This window comes from Triturus cristatus, chromosome 5_1 (assembly GCF_964204655.1).
Source record: "Triturus cristatus chromosome 5_1, aTriCri1.1, whole genome shotgun sequence".
NCBI classification, from domain to species: Eukaryota; Metazoa; Chordata; class Amphibia; order Caudata; family Salamandridae; genus Triturus; species Triturus cristatus.
In genome coordinates this window covers 12,844,723-12,866,101 of record NC_140587.1, presented here as the reverse complement: position 1 = coordinate 12,866,101, position 21,379 = coordinate 12,844,723, and the positions used below count along the sequence as shown (strand labels likewise).

General features: G+C 46.7%; 1 protein-coding gene across 2 annotated transcripts; it reads left to right on the top strand.

The window, feature by feature from the left end:
- The first annotated feature begins 5,751 nt into the window (after nt 1–5,751).
- Nucleotides 5,752–20,946, top strand: LOC146829957 (endogenous retrovirus group PABLB member 1 Env polyprotein-like). 2 transcript variants are annotated; one of them, XM_085603996.1, is made up of 3 exons: nt 5,753–5,881; nt 6,544–6,598; nt 16,837–20,946. In XM_085603996.1, exon 3 carries the CDS (start codon nt 17,623–17,625, stop codon nt 19,084–19,086), a length of 1,464 nt encoding a protein of 487 aa, XP_085460122.1. In that variant the 5' UTR covers nt 5,753–5,881; nt 6,544–6,598; nt 16,837–17,622; the 3' UTR covers nt 19,087–20,946. The 2 variants fall into 2 exon arrangements, with proteins under 2 accessions (XP_085460121.1, XP_085460122.1); XM_085603995.1 differs by lacking the exon at nt 6,544–6,598 and having other exon boundaries at nt 5,752–5,881.
- The last annotated feature ends 433 nt before the right edge of the window (nt 20,947–21,379 follow it).

The window sequence follows — 21,379 nt, the reverse complement described above, 5'->3', positions numbered from 1 at the left end:
TGGTAAGAAGAGCGAATGGGACACTGATGCTGGTCGGATAGGGGTTCTGGGTACTGAGGTGAGTTTTTGGTACACCGCAATTCACTGAGGTCCTGGTTTCCTGCGCATAGTTCTGTGCATGAGCAGAATCCCTGCAACACTGCAATATGGACTTGGCAAAGAGAGGCTACACTAACATGGACTGCACCTGCTGAACATTGTGGCTAGCTAAGAAAAATGTTATCTGCCTCCTATGTCCTATTCATAAAAAAGTCATCCTGAGTCCAGCTTAAACAAAAGACTCCAAGGGTCAGTTGGTTGACCTCCTATTCACAGCACAGGGCAACATCACCTGAAAAAGCCAGCTGAGGTGAGTTGGTAGCCCAGATCTTCACATCGCCACTCCTCATCGCCGTGCAGCACCAAAGACCAGGGGGCGACACTTAAAGTTGCACTTGAGTTTGCTGGACCCAGCAGAGTTGTTGGAGTACAGCTTGGTCATCGAGAAGACGAGTTATCACCCAAGGAAGGTACTGCCAGGCTCCAGAGGACTTTGAGGGGCATCGACCCCTTGGTCAGAACCGCCTCACCACCAAATTGTGGACTGAGGGGTAGCCACAGGAAGACACTATACGAAGCTGGCTATTTATGTAGGGGTACACCATGCAAATAGTCCAGCCAACTCTTATTGGTTTACAGGGGCTTTCTTTAACCCCTTGCGTGCACATGATGGAACCATGCCGTCATGAGCCATGGGCGGCGTGTGCTCATGATGGTGTGGTTCCGTCATGCTGCTGCCGCTCCACCCAGGCGGGGCTAATTCCCTGCCTGTGCGGGTGAATTAGTGAGCAGGCATGGTCATGACGGAACCACGGCGTCATGAGCACACGCCGCCCGTGACTCATGACGGCGTGGTTCCGTCATGAGCACAGAAGCGCCACGCTCAACCCTAGCCCCCCCACACCACGGGGGAATTTGTGCCGCGGTGAAGGGGTTAATAATCCAAAGTGCTCTATTAGTGGTAGTCTGGTCGAGCAGCGTAGGCTTATCAGAGGGGAGTGCCGAGCAATTGTTGTACACACAGAATCAAGAAATGAGGCACACACTCAAAAAGAAATCCTAATCCAATTTAGAAAAATAACACAGATTTGTATATAATTTTAGCCACCAAGATCATCGAAATCAGGTATGTACTTCCGGAGAAAGGATTTTCATAGTCAAACAGTAAAATACTCAAATTACGGGTGTTGAGGTATGAGGCTCCAACGCTGTAAAGTTATCATATTGGAGAAACATACATACCTATACAAATAAACATCCATATGTTTGCAATCGGTTCTTGAGGATACCTATTAGGACTTAAGATGCTTAGTGGCCAAGGTCCAAGAAACCACCGGCAGTTCGGTTTTACCTGCCCTGGTGAGTCTAGCTGCAGAGGTGCTGGTCACGTTGGTAGCCTCAAGAGCTACAAATTAAAGTCAAAGAAAGGCTGCAAGTGGGGACTTGGACAAGTCAGGCAGAACCCAAAGAGAGGATCAGCTCTTGAGGTTCTCCGGAGCAAGGGAACACTGTTGGTTTACTTGGACTTGGGCTGTGGGGCTCAGGTGCAGAGTTGATGTGTTCGGCGGGTCGATTGCATTGGAGGATCTCACTTCTTGGATCGAGCTGGAGAGGCAGAGAAAGAAAGACAGCAGGGCCAGTCTCAGTGATAGCCTCCTTGATCCTGATGTCCATCATTAGAAGGTCAGATTTGGCAGTGGTGGTGTCCAGGCTGTACAAATCAGCAAGCCTTGGTTGCTGCAAGTGATAGGGAACCCAAAGTATTGGTGCAGTGAGGCTCTTGAAGGGTCTAGCATCTTGACACTCACTGGAAAGCTGGTGCTGCCCACTGGAATATAGGTGACCTCTTCCTGACAAGATGCTTCCTTGGGGGTCCCCGAGGGTCAGCAAAACAGAGCACCAGTGAAGTGCGGTCGGTGCCTGCAAGTGCAGAGGAGTGGCTCCTCCACTCCAAGGGAGATGCTGCTTCTTTGTTGAATCTCTGGGATTTCTTCCAGGACTTTAGGAGGGTGCGGAGGTTTTGGACAAGTCGGGTCTTTGCAATTGCAGGACAGCAGCAGCTAGACAGGTTTTGGCGCCAGTTTCGGAGCTGTTCCACAGTTCTTGAGATATCGGCTCTTCTTATTCCTTAATCATTTCCCAGGTATATGAGGGGATCCCTAAATACTGATTTCAGGAGAGCTAAGGGGAGTGTAAAGTCGTAGCCAATGTGCCACCTACCCCTGGGGTGTCTACATGCCCTAGATGACCACATCCTGTGGAGAGCGGCCATAATCGTGACCCAGAGTTCCTACTTTCACCAGATTCAAAATCGTGAAACCCTTTCTCAGCTGTCCACTTCAGGTGGCCCACCTTCGGGGTGTGCCCTGCCTGAAAGTGCAACACATCTACTGACTATCTAATTTCCCACCTGATCTGTTGCCAAATGTACACCAGGGCATGGGGTGCATTACCCAGGTCTGGGAGAAGCCATTGTTGCATACCAAAGGCTGCAGATGCTTTGAAGTCTCTGGCCTTGACAGGCTAATTCACTAGCCATCCTGCCGGAGGAGGTGTGATCGCCTTCTTCCAGAGCAGGCATTGTTTCTGACCTCTAAGAACACGGGCTTTCACCTGCAGAGAGTCAGAAATCCATCTGTGGTAGCAGGCTGGACGATACCAGTCAGCCAGCACACCAGAGGACTAGTAGGTTTTCATGCGGCACCTCTAAGGTGCCCTCTGGGTGCATGTCATAATAAATCCAGTACTGACATCAGTACAGTTTTATTAAGACAAGGTGTTTGATACCAAACACCATTAGTTTCAGTGAAGCCATCATGTAGCTGGGTATCTCGTAATGACCAGTGCCCAGTACATGTCCTTAAGATGGCTTCCTGACCTTTGCAATATCTAGCAATGGTATTAGACACCACAGGGGCAAATCTGTTCATGCAGTTGTGCCCTCACATATTATATAATTCACCCTGCCTTAGGTCTCTAAGGCCTGCTGTAGGGGTAACTTAGATGTACCATATGCAGTGTCCAAGGGCATGGCACGCAGGCACAGTGCCATGTCATGTTTTCAGAATTATTTTCGCCATTTAACGCAGCCTGCAATGTCAGTCTGCATGCTGTTTGTGTGCAGGTCCCTTAGGGTGACAAAGTACATGCTGCAGCCCTTAGGTACCCACGTTAGTACCTGTGCCCTAGGTACCAGGGGTACCAATTACTAGGGAATTACAGCGGTACTAAACTCCTTGCCAATTGGGTTATAATTAGACATTACTTTGTGTTATGGTAAAGAGCAGTGGCTCTGGGGGCCTGGTTAGCAGGACCCAATCTACTTTTATTAAAAAAACATCCGTTCTAGGGCAAAAAGTGGGGGTGGCCATGTCAAAAAGGGCTCTTTCCTACAGAAACACATCAACCGCATCATATTGTGGAGAAGTGTGGCTCAATGGTTAGAGCGGCAGACCCTGATGCAGTGGTCTGGCCCGGACCAGGGTTCAATTCCCGCCTCGGTGGGTCTTGGGCTCAATTTCCCCAGACCTCATAATTCTCGCCTCGGGGCCTATTCTAATCATGGGTCCCACTCTGCAACTCTGGGCAATAGCTTGCTTAATCTCCACAACAGCCCCAACAGCACTAGGATGCCTGGCTTCACCTTGGGGGTGCCCAGGAGTGGGCACTTCACAGGGAAAGGCCAGGAAGGGTTCCACAGCGGTATGTGCACAGCGCCTGAGAGACCCTTTCGGGGGTGTGCGGAGCGCTATATAAATGCACTACATTTACATTCATCCTCAGCCGCGTTGAGCATATGCAGCATCCTTTGTCCCTTGTTTCAGGAGATCCACTTCCATAGGAGTCTATGTCAAGGAGAGAAAAGTGCCTGGAATTAACTGAAGACATTTTCTTCCTCTGATGTAACTGTTTCTGAGGGCCTTGCTGGTCACCCTGACTGGCTCCCTCCGAGAGGATGGTCACCTAAACTAACTCAAAGTGACTACAAGGTTTTTCTTGAAATTGTTTTTTTGTGTAAAATTTGTTGAATTTGCCAGTGCTTTTTCATGTTTGAGTAAAAAGTGTTGATTTTCTATACCTTGTAAATTCCGTAGCTTCGGAACAGTCTAGTTAACATGTAAGATGTTGGTGTCTAAAAATATAACACAAATTGTCTATTTTTACAAATTGGTGTTGGATTTCTAGAATATCTCAAGAACTTCCTCTGCAATGGTTTTGGTGTTTAAACGCTTTACATGTGTTTCTTTGTGTAAGCCTGACTGAGCAGAGCCACATGGACCAAGGGATGAGGAGGTGGTCAATGTTTTAGACAGTAAGGTCTCACAACTACACCATATAATGCACGCTGTTTCCTCACATTGGCGCCTAGGAGCGGATTTTAGGACTGGGGTTTAGTAGTACCATACAGTTGTCGAAGAGTGAGACCACTTAGAATCCAACAAGCGTGAGACCTAGAAAAAGTTAATATGCCAGTCAAGGGATTTCAGAAGCATTTGAGAAAATTGTGATGTTTCCTAAAGTTTTGAAAAAGTCAAGGTTTCGCCTTTTCAGCAAGGAAGCATGGATCTCATCATAGAAAACCTGGCCTCCCTCAAGAGAGATGAGCTGATGGCACTGTGTAGGGACTGGAGCTTGAATATGGGGGTTAAGGCCAGAAACAATGACCTGATGAGGCTGTCCTCAGAGATTGGGAGGAAGCCTACAGAGTACTTCCATGCCTAGAAAAGGCATTACCCCAAGGTAGTGGGAAAGAGGAAGAAGTGGAGAAGAATGGCAATAGTGCCATTGAAGAAACCAATAGGGCAGGTAGGCACGGAGCCACCAATACTAGGCGAGAAGTGGCCTCCAGAGCCAGCAGCCAAGTGAGCTCCGTCACTAGCCACAGGTCCATCCAGAAGGACATGGCAGCTTTGGACTTTGAAGGAAAGAGCCATAGCCTTGGGTGAGAGAAGACTGACCTTTGAGGAAGGAAGGGCCAAGCTGAGCCTTGTTCCCAGAGAAGGTGGTGGCACGACAAAAGCAATTGAGATATCTGACAGGAGTGTCCAAGAAGTCCGATTGGCCAAAGGAATTGTCCCATCTATGTCCAGGGGGATGTTAAAGATAAGTGGCTGGTCTTATAAGAACGAGCTCTCAGGAATGAGGAAGGTGGGAGAGATTGCTCACTCTTGAGGATGAGATAGCAGAGTCCTACCCAAATATCAAGGCAGCACTTATTAATCTCTTTCGACTTACTCCCGAAGTGAATAGAAAGAAGCTTTTGACAACACAAAAGGGGGTAACACGGACATGGGTTGACTTTGTTGACACTTCAGTGAAGGAACTCAGTGGATGGATTAAGGACAACAAAGTAGACCCTTTTGAAGGGCTCTGAAATGTAATTGTCAAGGAGCACATTCTAGCAAATTGTTACTCAGAGAAGTTGCATGAGCATCCGGTGGACTCTAAGCTGTCTATCTCTGTCATGGCTGTCCAAGGGTGGCTGGAGGAAAGGGGTTAGCCGCTACACCACATAGGGCATTCATACCCTGGATGTATGATGTTGTGTCTTGAGAGCGACTGATTTCCTCTTCATGTGTCCCCTGGTGCCCGTTATGGAACTACATATCCCAGAATCCCTTGAGACGCCAGGCGGGAAGGACGAACAGGCACCGCCAAAGAGGTATGGTGCTCTATAAAGCCCCTCCTCTTCCTGGGGTCGGGGCTTGACAACTGATTTGCTTTCCTGGTCAATCCTCCCTGCTCGTGTGCAGTGCTGCCAAACCGTCTTCACCACGGAACTGGGTCCCAGGATTCTGCGGCTATGGAGCTCCTGATTCTTCGTGACGGCTACTGAGAAGCCGTAAGTTATTGTTAGTTAACTTTGTCTTCTTGCTGCCCCGCTCCGTTGTTCTTCAGCTGGGGAGAAAGATCATTCTTCTTTTAATTCTCGAGCGCTGTGAGTCCTAACAGCGTGTGAGTATATCTGCAGTATTGTGATTGCCTTTCGCCCCACTCCGTTTGAAGCCACAGCGGAAGTGCGGGGGCGGGTAAGGCTTTACTCGTGACTTAGAAGTTCCTATCAGCTGCTGAGTTCCTACGGTCGCTGTGCTGTTAACAGCGTATACCTTTACTTGATTTGTTTTATTTTGGAATATTGCCTCTAGTGAGAGGGAGCCTTGCCTCGGCTTGTTCTCTTGTTTTTGCACTGCGTGACATTTTCCAGGATTGTGACAGCTGGGTGGATTACTTTTCTCGTGATGTAACTCTGCGAACCTAGGGGTGCTAATTCCTCCTCCTTCTCGTACTGTCTACCATTCGAAGTTTCACCCTCTGTGCTGGGGCTGCAGAAGGATAACTAAGTGAATTCTCTCTCTTGGAACAGTTTAATGTTTCTTGCCCTGATGTTTATGTATTGCTGCGAAAGTGTGTGTGAGTATGAATAGCAGTCCAGTATCTATTACTGATACGTTTGTATGTGTTCCCTAGTGCTGCTTCTCACATACTTCTTTCCTTTGCACACAGCACTGACCAGAGGGGTGGCTTCTGAAGATATTCCATGATTCTTGACCAGACATAGGTATGAGAAAACGCCTACATGAGCAGCATAGTTTGTTGTTTTATCCACTTCCCTTTTCCCCGGGGTGTTCCCACTAAGAGCAGTGTATTGTCACTCTGTGGGAATTTGCGCTCAGGGGAGTCGGGGGGCTTTTCCGCGATCCTTCGTCCCCGCTGGAGAACTACGCATGTTAGTGGCATATTCATTGTTTGGCAAAGCTGACAGATTGTCAAACACGTGACTGTTGCCCAGCCTAGACGATGGACACCAACACAGTATTGTCTTCGCTCTTGGAGACCATTACGTCTCTTCAAATAGAGGTACACACCTCCCGATCAGAGAACCAAGAGCTCAGGAAAGAGATGGAAACATTACGAAGAGAAGTAGCAGGCCTATCCCGAAAGATTAAACCCAATAGCACAGGGACATACATCAAAGAGTAGGCCCTGCCTCCTCCGGTTCACGCAGCACACACTCCCACTGACGATAGGACGCAGGGATCAGGGTTCTTTTCTGCGGCACATACGTCCCCTCTTTCCACTGAGCCTACTCCTACTGTTCATGTAGTACAGAATACTGTGATCCCTTTAGCACCTCCTGAACGCTTTTTTGGGGATCCAAAGAAATTCTAAGTGTTTCTAAGTTAATGCCGGTTACACTAACTATGTAAGCCCACGGTGTTCCAGGAGGAAAAGGCTAAAATGGCATTTGTGATGTCCTATATGGGGGGAATGCAGCTAGCTGGACTATTCCGCTGATTGAGCGAGATGACCACATCCTCTACAATTTTCTGAACTTTTGTTTGGAAATGAGAAAATTGTTTGATCTCAAATCACATGTAATGACCCTGGACCGAGAACTGATAACCCTCAGACAGGGATCTCAGGATTTGCTGATGTATATTACAACGTTTAACCGACTCCTGGTGGAAAGCGACTGGCCCCTTGAAAAATGCATCACACTGTTTTACCAAGGATTGCGAGGGGAACTGAAGGATGTCTTGTCTCAAGTGGTTCAACTGCCCCAGTCCTGCGATGAGCTGATTGATCTCACGGTGCAATTCGATCACCGGCTTCAGGAAAGAAAAGGGGACAAGACTCGTAGGGAACAACGCTACTACCTTCCAAGGACCAAACATGTCTCCGAGGAGCATGCTAGAGCGTCAGAGGTAAGCGAGCCCATGCAAATAAATGGAATCCGAGGGCCTCTTACAGCTGAAGAAAAGGAAAAAAGACGGAAACAGAAATTATGTCTTTACTGCAGTAAAAGTGGGCACTTTATTAGAGAATGCAAGGCCCGGAATAGAGTCCCTGACTGACAGACACCCAACGGATGCAAGCAGTGGTGCTTTAAACATCAGAGAGAAAAGAGACGACGGAAAACTAACAAGCCCGAGTCAGAAAGAGGTCGCTAGCTCGGGTGACCAACAAAAAGCAGTCTTGTCTGTGTTAGCAAACACCATAAAGTCTTCCATAGAACACCTGAATGTGAATGTCACACAATGAATTACCAAAGAAATGCCACTGAAAATGTCTGCCTAGCTGGAATCTGGTGCAACCGGAAATTTCATGGACCAGACGTATGCTCAGAACATTGGGGTTCCTTGTGAGAAAAAAGACACCCCACAGCCTGTAAAGGCCGTGGATGGGACGAAGTTAACTTCAGGACCGGTGAGGTATCACACTGTTCCCTTGGTTATGCAATTTGGTGAAGATCACTACGAGACCATTCAATTTGATTTAATGGATGCCCCACATTTCCGTCTTATCTTGGGCAAGCCGTGGTTAACCCTTCATGATCCTGTTGTCTGTTGGGCGGCCCGTACCGTCACTTTTGAATCAAGATTTTTTAGAGAACATTGCACCAAGGAACATGTGAGTCACGGAGGAACAATAAGTACACAGGCAGGTCTTTTGGCAGATGGATGTGAGGCACCCCAGTAAGGCTGTGCTACCACATTGCCCATGATGTACGAGGAATACAAGACCATGTTTGACAAACAAAGCGCCACCCAGTTACCGCTGCATCGGACATATGACTGCCGCATCGATTTAACTCCTGGAGCAGCCATCCCGTGTAGGAGGGTTTATGCCCTCACTGAACCGGAGACACATCATCTGAAGGACTACTTGGAAGAGAATCTCACCTCTGGCTTCATCAGACATTCCTCTTCACCAGCATCCTCACCACTCTTCTTTGTCCCCAAGAAGGATTGTGATGATCTGAGGACATGTCTTGACTACAGAGCAATCAACAGGGTCACCATCAAAAACCGTTACCCCATTCCACTAATTTCAGTGCTTTTGGATACACTCAAAGGGGCTCGACTCTTCACTAAACTGGATTTACGGGGAGCCTACCATTTAGGGAGAGTGAAGAAAGGCGATGAGTGGAAGACCACCTTCCGTATAAAGTTTGGTCTGTACGAATACCAAGTGATGCCCTTCGGGCTGTGCCACGCCCCTGCTGCTTTCCAGTACTTTATGGACAAAGTGCTTCGTGGTTATCTAGAGAAGTTATGTATTGTCTATATTGATGATATTCTTATCTATTCATCAACTCTCCAAGAACATGTCACCCATGTGAAAGTGGTACTGGATAGGCTCCGATGACACTCCTTGTATGCCAAGTTGGAGAAATGTTTATTTCATGCCGAAGAAGTCAGCTTCTTGGGTTATGTGATAAACGCACAAGGATTCCAAATGGACGGTGGAAAGGTTGAGGCAATTACTCAGTGGAAGGCTCCCCATAACGTTAAATTGGTGCAGAGCTTCCTGGGTTTTGCTAATTTCTACTGACGCTTTATCAAGGCAGTGAGGTTCTGTAGCGATCCGAACCCGTGAATTCGGTATCGTAGTACTGACACGATTTTGGTACCAATGAACCGCAAATGATCCATTATATACATGACAGTGTTTTCGCTGCGCAACTAGCATGAATTCACCGGAAAATAGGGCATTCTGTCATAAAAGTCATGGCATCCATTTTAGTTACGGCATCCATTTTGTTTCTTGCCCTCACATAGTCAATGAACGGACGATGACCTCGGCAGAGTCACCATGTTAAGGACACGTAAGCTCGAGCCCCGAGAAAGGCTTACGCTGCATGACTAGGCAGAATCAAGCTGCCTCCCTTGCCTAAGGCCAGTCCTGCTATACTGGTTCTCGTGTCCGTTGTCCTGACTGAAAGGCCGAAGACGGTAGCCATGCCCGTTTATGATCCATAAACACCTCTTATCCTACATTTCAATCCTTTGCACCTGGCTCTGCTCCTTACCTTCTGGGCTTTTACAATGGGGAGGTTACGATTTTTATGATGGGGAGGATCGGGCAAAGAATGAAAAACTGTCGAGAGGACTTGATCGAATACCGAAAACCTACGACTAATTATTGTTTGATGTCAAATTTACTGTTTGTTTGGGATACCGGTTTAGGCATGAGAAATATTCGTGTAATGTAGCCCAAAGACATTTTGCGTGTATTTAAAGAGTAACCCACTTAATGCAATTTTGAACAGTCTCGTAGATTCTGCCTCTGTGTGGTTCCTATGATTTCTGTGTCCCTGCAGTAAATAAACCTTGGTCTTTGACGCCGCCATCGAGAAGCCCGTGTCTCTGTTTATTTGTGCACCGGGACAGGAGGAACTCAGGGGTCTTCGGGTGTTGTTTCCCTGACTCCTCTGGACTCTTAAAAGTCCAGAACCTCAAATTGGCGCCCAACTTGGGGCGACGTCATCCGGTACCGGTCCAAAGCCTGAAAAGTTCGAGAAGTTTCGTGTGAAGATTCCGGAGGGAGGTACCCCGCTTCATCGATCCCTGCATGTCGTAAAAGTGGCCCGACGATCTCTTCCACGAGGGTTCCCGTTCCCAGACGGCTACAGAGGACCGCTGCCTTGACTGTTGCCCTGTCTTGGACCCGAGGTGCAGACCTTAGTACGGCGAGACGTAGACGGGTTCTCCTTGGTGACGTCTTCCACATTTCAGTTAAGTATTAAGTGGGCTACGCTCAGTTTGGTTGTTCCTTGTTGCTTTGGTTTAATTCGTAGATTATCATTGGTTGCTCTTGTTTAGATAATCTTTGTTTTGGTATTGGTTCATTTTGGTAGGCCTAAGTTCTCTGCGCATTTTGGTTGGAATTTGTCTTTGTTGTCATGACTACCAGTAGTAACTGTTTCTTGTCCTGGTTACGTTGCAACGGGGATTCCCGGTTGGAGGATTCGTGTTTGGTTCCTCCGATTGGAACTCCTACATATGAGCTCTATTGTAAACATGGTGTTGGTCCTATTGCGTATAATGAAGTATGGGTCCGTTATACCAGAAGAGATGGTGTCCTTAGTTGGCCACCACATGGTAGTTTCGAAACGGAAATACTAGACAATCTAGAAATGAAGTTGTTCAAGAAAAAAGCCCGGCCGGCAATGTTTGATTCTTTTCGCGTATGGCGCAAAGAAGCCAAACAGAGAGAAATTAGGAAAACGAAGAAAGAACAGAAAGAGAAAGGGTTGACTTTAATGGAGTCTGCTAGGCAGCTGCATGTCAACGAGACTGAGAAAGCAATGGAGATGGAGAATAGAAAATATAATTTGGCAATTGATAAATGTTACCCTGTATTGCCATCTTGTCCTACTAAGCCGATGGAGGATCATGAAAAGGATCCTCTGTTGTCTTACCTGTTGAATTCACCCCCACCGTATGCACAGGGTATTACAGTACCACAGTTGCTACCTGTTGTACAGCCAGCTGCTGTTCAGCCTGGAATAGTTGCTCCACTTCCTTTGATTCCAGCTCCTATCCTTCCCGTGGTCAATGTTCCTTCGGCACCCCCTCTCCCTGGGGCGCCGCCCGTTCCGCCTTTGCCTGTCATTTCGCAAACTGCTTTACCTGCTACTCCTCCCCTTACTATTTCATCTGCTTCAGCTGTTCTGTCTCCGAACCCTGTGAACATTCTGACTCCGCTTTCCGTTCGTCGGAAAATAACCGACTCTGTAACTGATATCTTAACTCCTCTCTACAGGTCTTTATTGGGACCCCCGTTTCTGACTCTATACAGAGACGTGGCCAGTTTCCTGGTCCCCAGGAACGAGACACGTTAGATTCGACAGCTCTTAGGTGGATGTCGAAAGCTGCGAAGTATGATGCACAAAGAGTGTTAGATACCTTTATGCAATGGAATGAACCAACTCAACGTTATGTTTTTGACGTGATGTGTTCTCTTGTGCGTGAAGAATGGGAAGATGATGATTTAGACTCCGTCCCCTCTGACCTGACAAATATTCAACAGAAATTTGCCGCAGGAATGGTGATAGGTCCAGAAGTAAGGGGAGCGATAGAACTGATTTTAGCTTATAGGGATGAGTCACCACTTCGAGCGACAAGAGACCCTGATGGTTCACCGAGTACTACTAGGAAAAAACGAGGTCAATATCCGACGAGGGAAGTTCCACCGATATGGCGTGATGCAGTTGCAGCTGATGGAAACTTGGGTATTGCAGCTGCTACGGCACATTTCCAGAGAGTGTGGATACACATCCCTTGGTAACGGGCCGAAGTATTAGCCGTAAAACAAGCGTTACCAGACCCACGTAAAAATCCTGCTGGTTATTACAAAGAGTTAACGCAGACAGTTCAAGCGTGTGTCATGAATTTAGCAGACATTGAAATGCTATTTGGTAATGTGGTGCCACAGCCTATATGGGCCAAAATTCGGCAAGAGAACCACCCAGTCGCCTTAGGAGGTGATTGGGCAGCTATTATAGCGGCAGATGCGCAACAAATTGGCGGTGCTAAACCTTAACCTCTGATTGCTGCTTTACCTGGCAGAATAATTACTCTGATGAAAACGCTGATGCCAGCGTTACGAGTCAATTGGGATAAATTATCGGCATGCAAGCAAAAGAAGGACGAAAGCGTCTCTGACTTCTTTACTAGATTTGAAGAGACCTTCGTAGACCACAGTGGGCAAGATATGAGTACTGAGGGAGGCCAGAGATTGTTTGTCGACAAGTTCGTGTTTAATTTACTACCTGAGCTTAGTAACAAGTTAAAGGATTCTGAAAGTGCATGGGCAGTGTCGACAACAGCACAGATACTTGCAACTGCTCAGTATTACGAGAACAGAGAGAAAGAAGAGAAGGAAAAGTCAGAAAAGAAAACAAAAGATTTAAAGACTAAAGTTCTTCTGCAACAGGCGTATCTGCCTCGTTCGAATCAGTCAGATTTACGGCAGCGACCCCAGTTTCAGCCACAACCACAATTCCAGCAAGGGACGGCCCAAGGATTTAATTATAGTTTTCCGCGACAACAGTTAGCATGGAATGAGTGTGCTTATTGTAAAAAGGAGGTTCATTATAAAAATGAGTGTCCAGTACTGCACCCACAAACTAGTGGTGTCCCAGCTCAGAGAGGTAATGTAGGGTTTATGCAAGCTCCTAGAGGTAGAGGACGTGGTACGATGACACCACAGGCTGATCGCCAATCGAATTATTTCGATCTGCGAATTGCACAATCTGCGAAACAGGTAGATCTCCACAGTACCACGTTGAAGATTACTATGATCATAATGAGGAGATTCAAAGAAGCGAGCACTAGGACAGCCGCAGGCAAAGAGAGGGAGTAGTATCAGTTCCAGTTGATCAGAGTGGACCTTATGTCGCAGTAGTTACCTCAGGCGTGGTCGAACCGTTTCTGTTGGATACTGGTGCGGCAAAAAGTTCAATTATGCATGCGAAACTCCCTGGCGCACCTTTGTCTGGCTTAACGAACACTTCGGTAGGATTCTCAGGCGCCCCTGTTCACAATCCTGTTTCTAGTCCTTTGTCAATATCTGTTGGGCCATGCGAACTAGAAGCACCCCTTATCTTAACAACCGGTTGTAATGAGAATCTGCTTGGTTTAGATCTGTTGAAACGCCTGCACGCGACACTGTACTGTTCCCCTTCAGGAGTACAGCTCACATTAGGCAAAAGAGTCATCTCTCCAATGTATATGTCGATGGATAAGCTCCCACCGGAGCTGCGTTCTCTCCCTGATACTCTTTGGGCGACTGGTCCTAACGATGTAGGCCTCTTGGAAATTCCCCCTTATGTGGTAAGTCTGAAAGCTAATGTTAAATTCCCACGAATCCCACAATATCGGATTTCGAATGAAGGGGAACAAGCACTCTTATTGATTGTGAAAGACTTAATACAGAAAGATGTGATTGAGGAAACTAGAGGGAACGTCTGCAATAGTCCTGTTCTGCCGATTTTGAAACGTACCGACCCTTCCAAACCTCCAATTTACAGATTTGTGATTGACCTTAGAGAAGTCAACAAAATAGTGATTCCACAGTTTCCTGTAGTCCCAGATATCACTGCATTACTGACGCTGATTCCTGCATGGTTTACAGTGATCGACTTGAAAAATGCCTTTTTCAGCATTCCCATAGCCGAGGAAAGTAGAGACATTTTTGGTTTCTCCTTAGGAGGTCGCAGCTTCAGGTTCAAACGCGCTCCACAAGGTTATTGTGAGAGCCCTTCAATTTACAGCCAAGCATTGAAGAGTCAATTAGATGCCCTTGTACTTCCTCATGGTGTTGCTCTGATCCAATACGTAGACGATCTTTTACTGGCTGCTGATGACAAGGAAACTTGCAAAGCAGCTACAATTTCTTTATTACGTCATTTGTCAGACTTACATCACAAGGTGTCACCTTCTAAACTGCAATATTGTTGCCAAGAAGTGACCTACTTAGGTCATCTTTTGTCAAAGGAGGGAAGAAGGTTGACCCCAGAGAGAATCAAAGCAATTTCACAGATGACTGTACCAAGCACACAAAGAGAAGTGCGTGCATTTTTGGGTATTAAATGTAAATGTAAATGTGCAGGAATTTATATAGCGCAAATCACCAAGCGGTCTCTAAGCGCTTGCTTAGGGAACCCGTCCTGGTATTCCCCTGTGAGATAACCCGGCAGGGCATCCGCAAGGTGAAAGCCAGGCATCCCGCCGCGAGGGGCCCATGTGGAGATTAAGCAAGCTATTGTCCAGAGTCGCAGAGTGTGAACCCACGAATCGAGTATGCACTGGAGCGAGAATTATCGAGTCCATGGACATTTATGGACTCAAGACCCAGCCGAGCCGGGACTTGAACCCTGGTCCCGGGCTGACCTCTGCTTCCAGGTCTGCCTCCTCTAACCAGTGAGCCACACTTCTCCACATTACGTCATACTGTAGGCAATGGATCCCAAATTTTTCTCTCATGGCGAAACCATTGGTAGCCCTGACTGGAAAAGGTGTTCCGAGCCCTTTTTCATGGTCTGATGAATGTCAGCAGAGCTTCTCTGACTTACGTGATGCGCTGTGTTCAGCTCCTGTGTTGGGTACTCCTGACTACAGTAAGCCGTTTACTCTATATGTCCATGAAAGAGAAGGTTGCGCATTGAGTGTATTAACGCAACAATTTGGTGACAAACAGCGGCCTTGTGCATATTTCTCATCCACATTAGATCCGGTAGCCAGAGCGTTGCCAAGTTGTTTGAGAGCTACAGCAGCAGCTGCAGTGTCTATTCGACAGTCCACTGGACTAGTCATGAACAACATGTTAGTAGTCATGGTTCCACATGCTGTGGATACACTCATGAATCAAACGAAAACTCAGCACCTCACCAGTGCTAGACTATCAGGCTATGAGCTGACGCTTTTGGCAAGTCATATTCAGATCAAGCGATGCAACATATTGAATCCAGCAACATTGTTGCCGACTACTCAGGAGTCGAGTGATTCAGAGCCCCATGACTGTTGTTTCAGAACCGAGGAAGAAACAAAAGGTAGGATTGATTTAAAAGACACTCCGTTACTAGATCCAGATGACATTTTATATGTCGATGGGTCTTGTTTCAAATTACAGAATGGTGATGTGACGGCCGCGTATGCAGTTACGACCTTGAGTACGATTGTTGAGACTGCAAGAGTAAGTCAGAATTCTGCCCAGGCTGCAGAATTAATTGCACTAACAAGAGCGTGTGTTTTAGCTGAGGGAAAGAGAGTGAATGTGTTTACTGAGAGCCAGTACGCCTTTGGCGTTGCACACAATTTTGTGCGTCTCTGGAGAGAAAGAGGTTTTCTCACGTCCCATGGGACTAAGATCCAATATGGACAGTTAGTCAGCGATCTATTAGAATCCCTGACTCTACCGAATGAAGTTGCAATTGTGAAGTGCAGTGCACATCGGAAGATTACGGATGATGTTGGCCGTGGAAATGCGTTTGCTGATGAGGTCGCCAAAGAGACGGCCAAGAACATGACGAGCCGAATGTATGTTGCAACGTCTGCAAAATGGATTGTGGAATCAGGAATGTGTGAGAATACGATTGAAAGTGTGAAAACAATCCAGAATGAAGCAACTGAAAATGAGAAGAATGAATGGAAGGAGAAAACGGGTAAAATGGATTCAAGTGGATGTTGGGTCGATTTGTCTGAGCAGCAGCGTTGGATGTTACCTGATGCGTATGTACTTGCAGTAGTCACGATGGCGCATGGACCGGCGCACATCAGTTCGAAAGGGATCTGTAAAATGTTAGCTCCAGTATGGAAGAACGATGGAATTACTAAGTGTGCAGAAAGAGTGGTGAAAAATTGTATGGTATGCCTGATGCATAATCCTGGCAAGGGAACCCCAACCCCAACTGGCCATTTTGCTCCCCCTTCTTGTCCCTTTGAAGTGATTCAGTTGGACTATATCCACATGGATAGATGTAACAATCTCAAATACGTCCTAGTGGTAGTCTGTGCCTTCTCAAGATGGATTGAAGCATATCCGTTAAAGGATAACACTGCTATGTCCACTGCCAAAATCCTCCTCAAAGAATACTTCCCCAGGTATGGTATGCCACGGATTGTTTGGTCGGACAATGGAAGTGAGTTTGTAGGGAAAGTTATGAAGAGTGTGTGTGCGGGTCTGGGTATTTCCCAAAAATATCACAGTGCGAATCACCCACAATCAGCGGGTTTGGTTGAAGGGTACAACGGCACCCTGAAGCTGAAACTTGCGAAAATTCAAGCTTCCACTGGTCTCTCTTGGCCAGACGCACTGCCTTTAGCTTTACTGTCCACCAGAGCGACTGTACACTCTCGAGTAGGGCTTAGCCCATATGAGATTGTGTTCGGCCGCCCTGTTAATGTTTGGGGAGTCCCTAGGCCAAAGGAATTCAAACAGATTAAATACCCAATGTTGATTGATTACCTTCATGATCTGACTGCTAAATTGAGCCTTATTCATCAACAGGTATTCGAATCCTTGCCTAAACTGCCGGAGAGTCCAGGCCACACGTTGAAACCAGGCGACCAAGTGGTAGTTCGGAACTTTGAACGTACCCGGAACCTCCAGCCAAGATTTGTTGGTCCGTTCCAGGTCCTCCTCACAACAAGAACTGCAGTACGCCTAGCTGGAAGGAAAAACTGGGTGCACGCCAGCCATACGAAGCGTGTCCCCCTTCCACTCCCCTATGATAACTGGGTTAGACAGGGAATTGGTACATCCGAGACAGAACCTGTTCCTAGGCACATCCCTTTCAGTGATGCAGAGTACATAACGGACCACCCACGAACGGGAACACAGAACTTTGACACTCCAGCAGGAACCGCTCCTTTGAATCCCGAACCGAGTACTGTACAAAGTGAACATTTGTCGCCTGTGGAGTCGAACATTTCCGCACCTGTAGACCAGCTATTTCAAGACCAGACAAGACCCGGAAAGTGCAGATATAATCTACGTTATCATGTTATGAACTAATGACATTACATAATTACTATTCTGTTTAAAAACTGTTTTGATCTTACTGCATTCCATTCAGTCAGGAAGTTTGCTCAAAATTTTTATCTTTTTGTTTTTTTTAATTATTTCTCTCACCTTGCCATCTAGGTTACCGTAGGGTCGTAACGTGTGCCTTGTTTTAATTTGCAGGGAATCAGACACTAGGTCGGTTTCTTCTGTTTGTCTTGGGAACTCCCAGGATAAACAGAGGCAAGTTTTTAACAGGTACAAACCATCCGTTGCGAACGGTTGTAGAAGATGGAGCTTCCTGAATTACGACGGGTTAATGTCATAAATGTGCACAAGACAAAGCTATATGACATATTGTATAGCAAATGTTTTCTAATGCAATGTACTCTGACACTTCTAATTGTTTTAATAACTTTGGCAGGCGGAATTATTTTTGGTATTCAGTTGATCTTTACACCTGTTGCATCTACAGTATCTCCCCATGCTCCTGTTTCTCCGACTGTTGTTTCTCTTCATTCTTTCCATCCTTTTCCTGCCCACGAGCAAGCTCGACGCTCTGAGTTTATAAATAACACTTTCATTCAACTCTTGCACCAACATCAGCTAGTGGTTAATACAACAAACTGCTGGGTGTGTGGTTTGATACCACATACCACGGACAAGGGCATCCCCTATCTGGTTCTGCCTTTTAGTTATAATGGATCATTCTGGGCATTTCAGACCATGTTCGCCTATGCTCTAGAGACCTATCCTCCACGACCTCCGTGTTCCACCCGGTATAACTCTGCTAACAGAGCCTTGGTAAAAGGAATCACCGACATGGTAAGAGATGTCAATAATACTCCGTTCATTCCCAAGGATGAATTGCGAGTTTACATGGGTTGGAATGTTATGGAATATGGCATTACTCTGGGTGAGAACAAACGTAAGAGCTCAACTCCGATCTGGGTCGTACCCCACCAAGGTCAAGTCTGTTTGCAAGGTAATGGGAGGAATCCGAAAGCTCGACTAGGGAAGAGTGACTGTATCGAAACATATGTTTTTCCGTCACAGTCTTCCCCGGCATTCTTAGCTGCTAAGGGTACCTATTTTGTTTGTCAAGACAGAGCATACACATGGCTGCCTGCTGACTTCTCAGGCTCATGTTACATCGCTCAACTGTTACCTCCGACATACACTTGTGCACCGGACTATCACAAAACTAGAGTTGTGAGAGGTGTTTTCAGTAAAGAAGATACTGCTGGCCAAGAAGCAGGAGACTTTTTCAAGGGTTTCCTCCCATTCTGGGGGCCTATGGCCAACAGTAGAAACTTACGTCAACTAACACGGGTAGTTGAATCCATTATCACTGAAACGGCGGGTGCTCTTAGTAACCTGACAGCTGAGCTTCAAGCGGATCGCCTCATGACGTTACAGAACCGTATGGTCCTTGACGTGTTACTTGCAGATCGAGGTGGAGTATGTAAGATGATCCAATCAAGTTGCTGCGTTTTTATTCCAGATAATGCGCCAACAGTATACAAGGCCATCTCTAAGTTACATAAGATTTCTGACTCTATTCATGTAGAGGAAGGTGACTGGTCATTAATGGGATGGTTCTGGAGCCTGTTGTCTGCGTGGGGATGGAAGGTTCTGATAGTCACTGGTGTTGCGTTACTATTTTTATTTTCGTGCTGTCTCATTGTTCAGTGTGGTCCTGCCTTATGTAATCTCTGCATTTCTACATGCGTAAGAAGACCACCTGTTTTTTGAGATACGCCACGGGATAGAGTAATGCTCCAACAACATATCAGTGACCTGATGAACATAGAGATGGACTCTGACATAGAGTGAGTTATTGCCTATGTAAGGGAAAAAGGACGGTCTGAGGTTCTGTAGCGATCCGAACCCGTGAATTCGGTATCGTAGTACTGACACGATTTTGGTACCAATGAACCGCAAATGATCCATTATATACATGACAGTGTTTTCGCTGCGCAACTAGCATGAATTCACTGGAAAATAGGGCATTCTGTCATAAAAGTCATGGCATCCATTTTAGTTACGGCATCCATTTTGTTTCTTGCCCTCACATAGTCAATGAACGGACGATGACCTCGGCAGAGTTACCATGTTAAGGACACGTAAGCTCGAGCCCCGAGAAAGGCTGACGCTGCATGAATAGGCAGAATCAAGCTGCCTCCCTTGCCTAAGGCCAGTCCTGCTATACTGGTTCTCGTGTCCGTTGTCCTGACTGAAAGGCCGAAGACGGTAGCCATGCCCGTTTATGATCCATAAACACCTCTTATCCTACATTTCAATCCTTTGCACCTGGCTCTGCTCCTTACCTTCTGGGCTTTTACAATGGGGAGGTTATGATTTTTATGATGGGGAGGATCGGGCAAAGAATGAAAAACTGTCGAGAGGACTTGATCGAATACCGAAAACCTACGACTAATTATTGTTTGATGTCAAATTTACTGTTTGTTTGGGATACCGGTTTAGGCATGAGAAATATTCGTGTAATGTAGCCCAAAGACATTTTGCGTGTATTTAAAGAGTAACCCACTTAATGCAATTTTGAACAGTCTCGTAGATTCTGCCTCTGTGTGGTTCCTATGATTTCTGTGTCCCTGCAGTAAATAAACCTTGGTCTTTGACGCCGCCATCGAGAAGCCCGTGTCTCTGTTTATTTGTGCACCGGGACAGGAGGAACTCAGGGGTCTTCGGGTGTTGTTTCCCTGACACCTCTGGACTCTTAAAAGTCCAGAACCTCAGCAGCCCCGCCCAATCAATAGAATGCCCGCACCGCGGCGGAATGTTTGCCGCGGTAAACGGTTTAAGAGGCACACAGCATGGCTCTCAAGAGAACGGTGCCACGCCATGAGCTCTCACCATGACTTCAATCTACAGCAGATGCAGTGCAATACTGTACAGTCTGCAGAGAGGAGCATCATCTGTCAACATGCCACGCTGTCAGATCACAGAATGGTCTACCAATAACCTCAGAAGCCAGATACAACGGGAGCGATGAAAGATGCCAGGTAACCCTATCCCCTATATGGAACTACCTATGAGTGCTGTATATCCATCCCATAGAAAATACCACCTTAGGGGAAAGGGAAAAAAAGGGATACATGAAACAATAATGGTGCAGCTGCAAAAACACTCAAGGAGGGTTTGTTCTTGAGTTGTAGACTTCACTCCTACAGTAGCCCCGTTTTTTTCTGTACGTGAGACACAACACAGTACACATGAAGACACCACCCTCAATCACCACAACATATAACATATCATATGTGGATGCACTTACAGTTAATACTGCCGCACTACTTCTCATACAAAAAAGGCACAAATTAGAAAAATAAAGAAAATAAACATATCCTCCTTCACGTTTTACAGAGATTATGAACCAGTTGCAAGGCACAGTTCTATAGTTTACTGCAAGGAGTAACAAATAGAGTACTTAGCTCTGGACGAAGCTCTCCGTTGTTCTCGGTGAAGGATCTCTCCTGCATAAAAGTGAAATGGAGCTAGACCCCAGGGGATACTTGTCACATGCGCTCCTAGGCGTAGAAACTGCCGAGTTGAATGGAAGTCAATACGATCCGCTCTCTGCCCATGCACGCGCTTCAGTGCGTGTCGACAGATCGGTTCTGGCAGAAGGAAACTTGTCAAATGCACTCCAGGGCAAGGTAACTGACAAGATTCAGAAATGTAATGCGAGCCTTCCCTGCCCGTGTACACGCATCACGCGTGTGTCGACAGAACGGTTCTGGCAGCAGGGAAATGCCAAATGTGCTCCGGCGTGAGGGAAAAAAAGAGCTGCTCTAACGGCAGGGAAAGAAAAGGAGATTAGAATCTGCCTTCTGGGTGTGACGACTAATCACAGGTGGCAAGCACTGGGCGGCCAGCAGGCAAGAAGTAGGAACGTGACTGCTCCTTAGCATTGTGGGACATGTAGTTCTCTACCTTACATACTCATTCTTCTGCTTTCACTCGTTCTGATGTGTGCAATGAATTACCCCAGCTGTGTGCTTAAACGTGACACTGCTCCCTCTCCGAG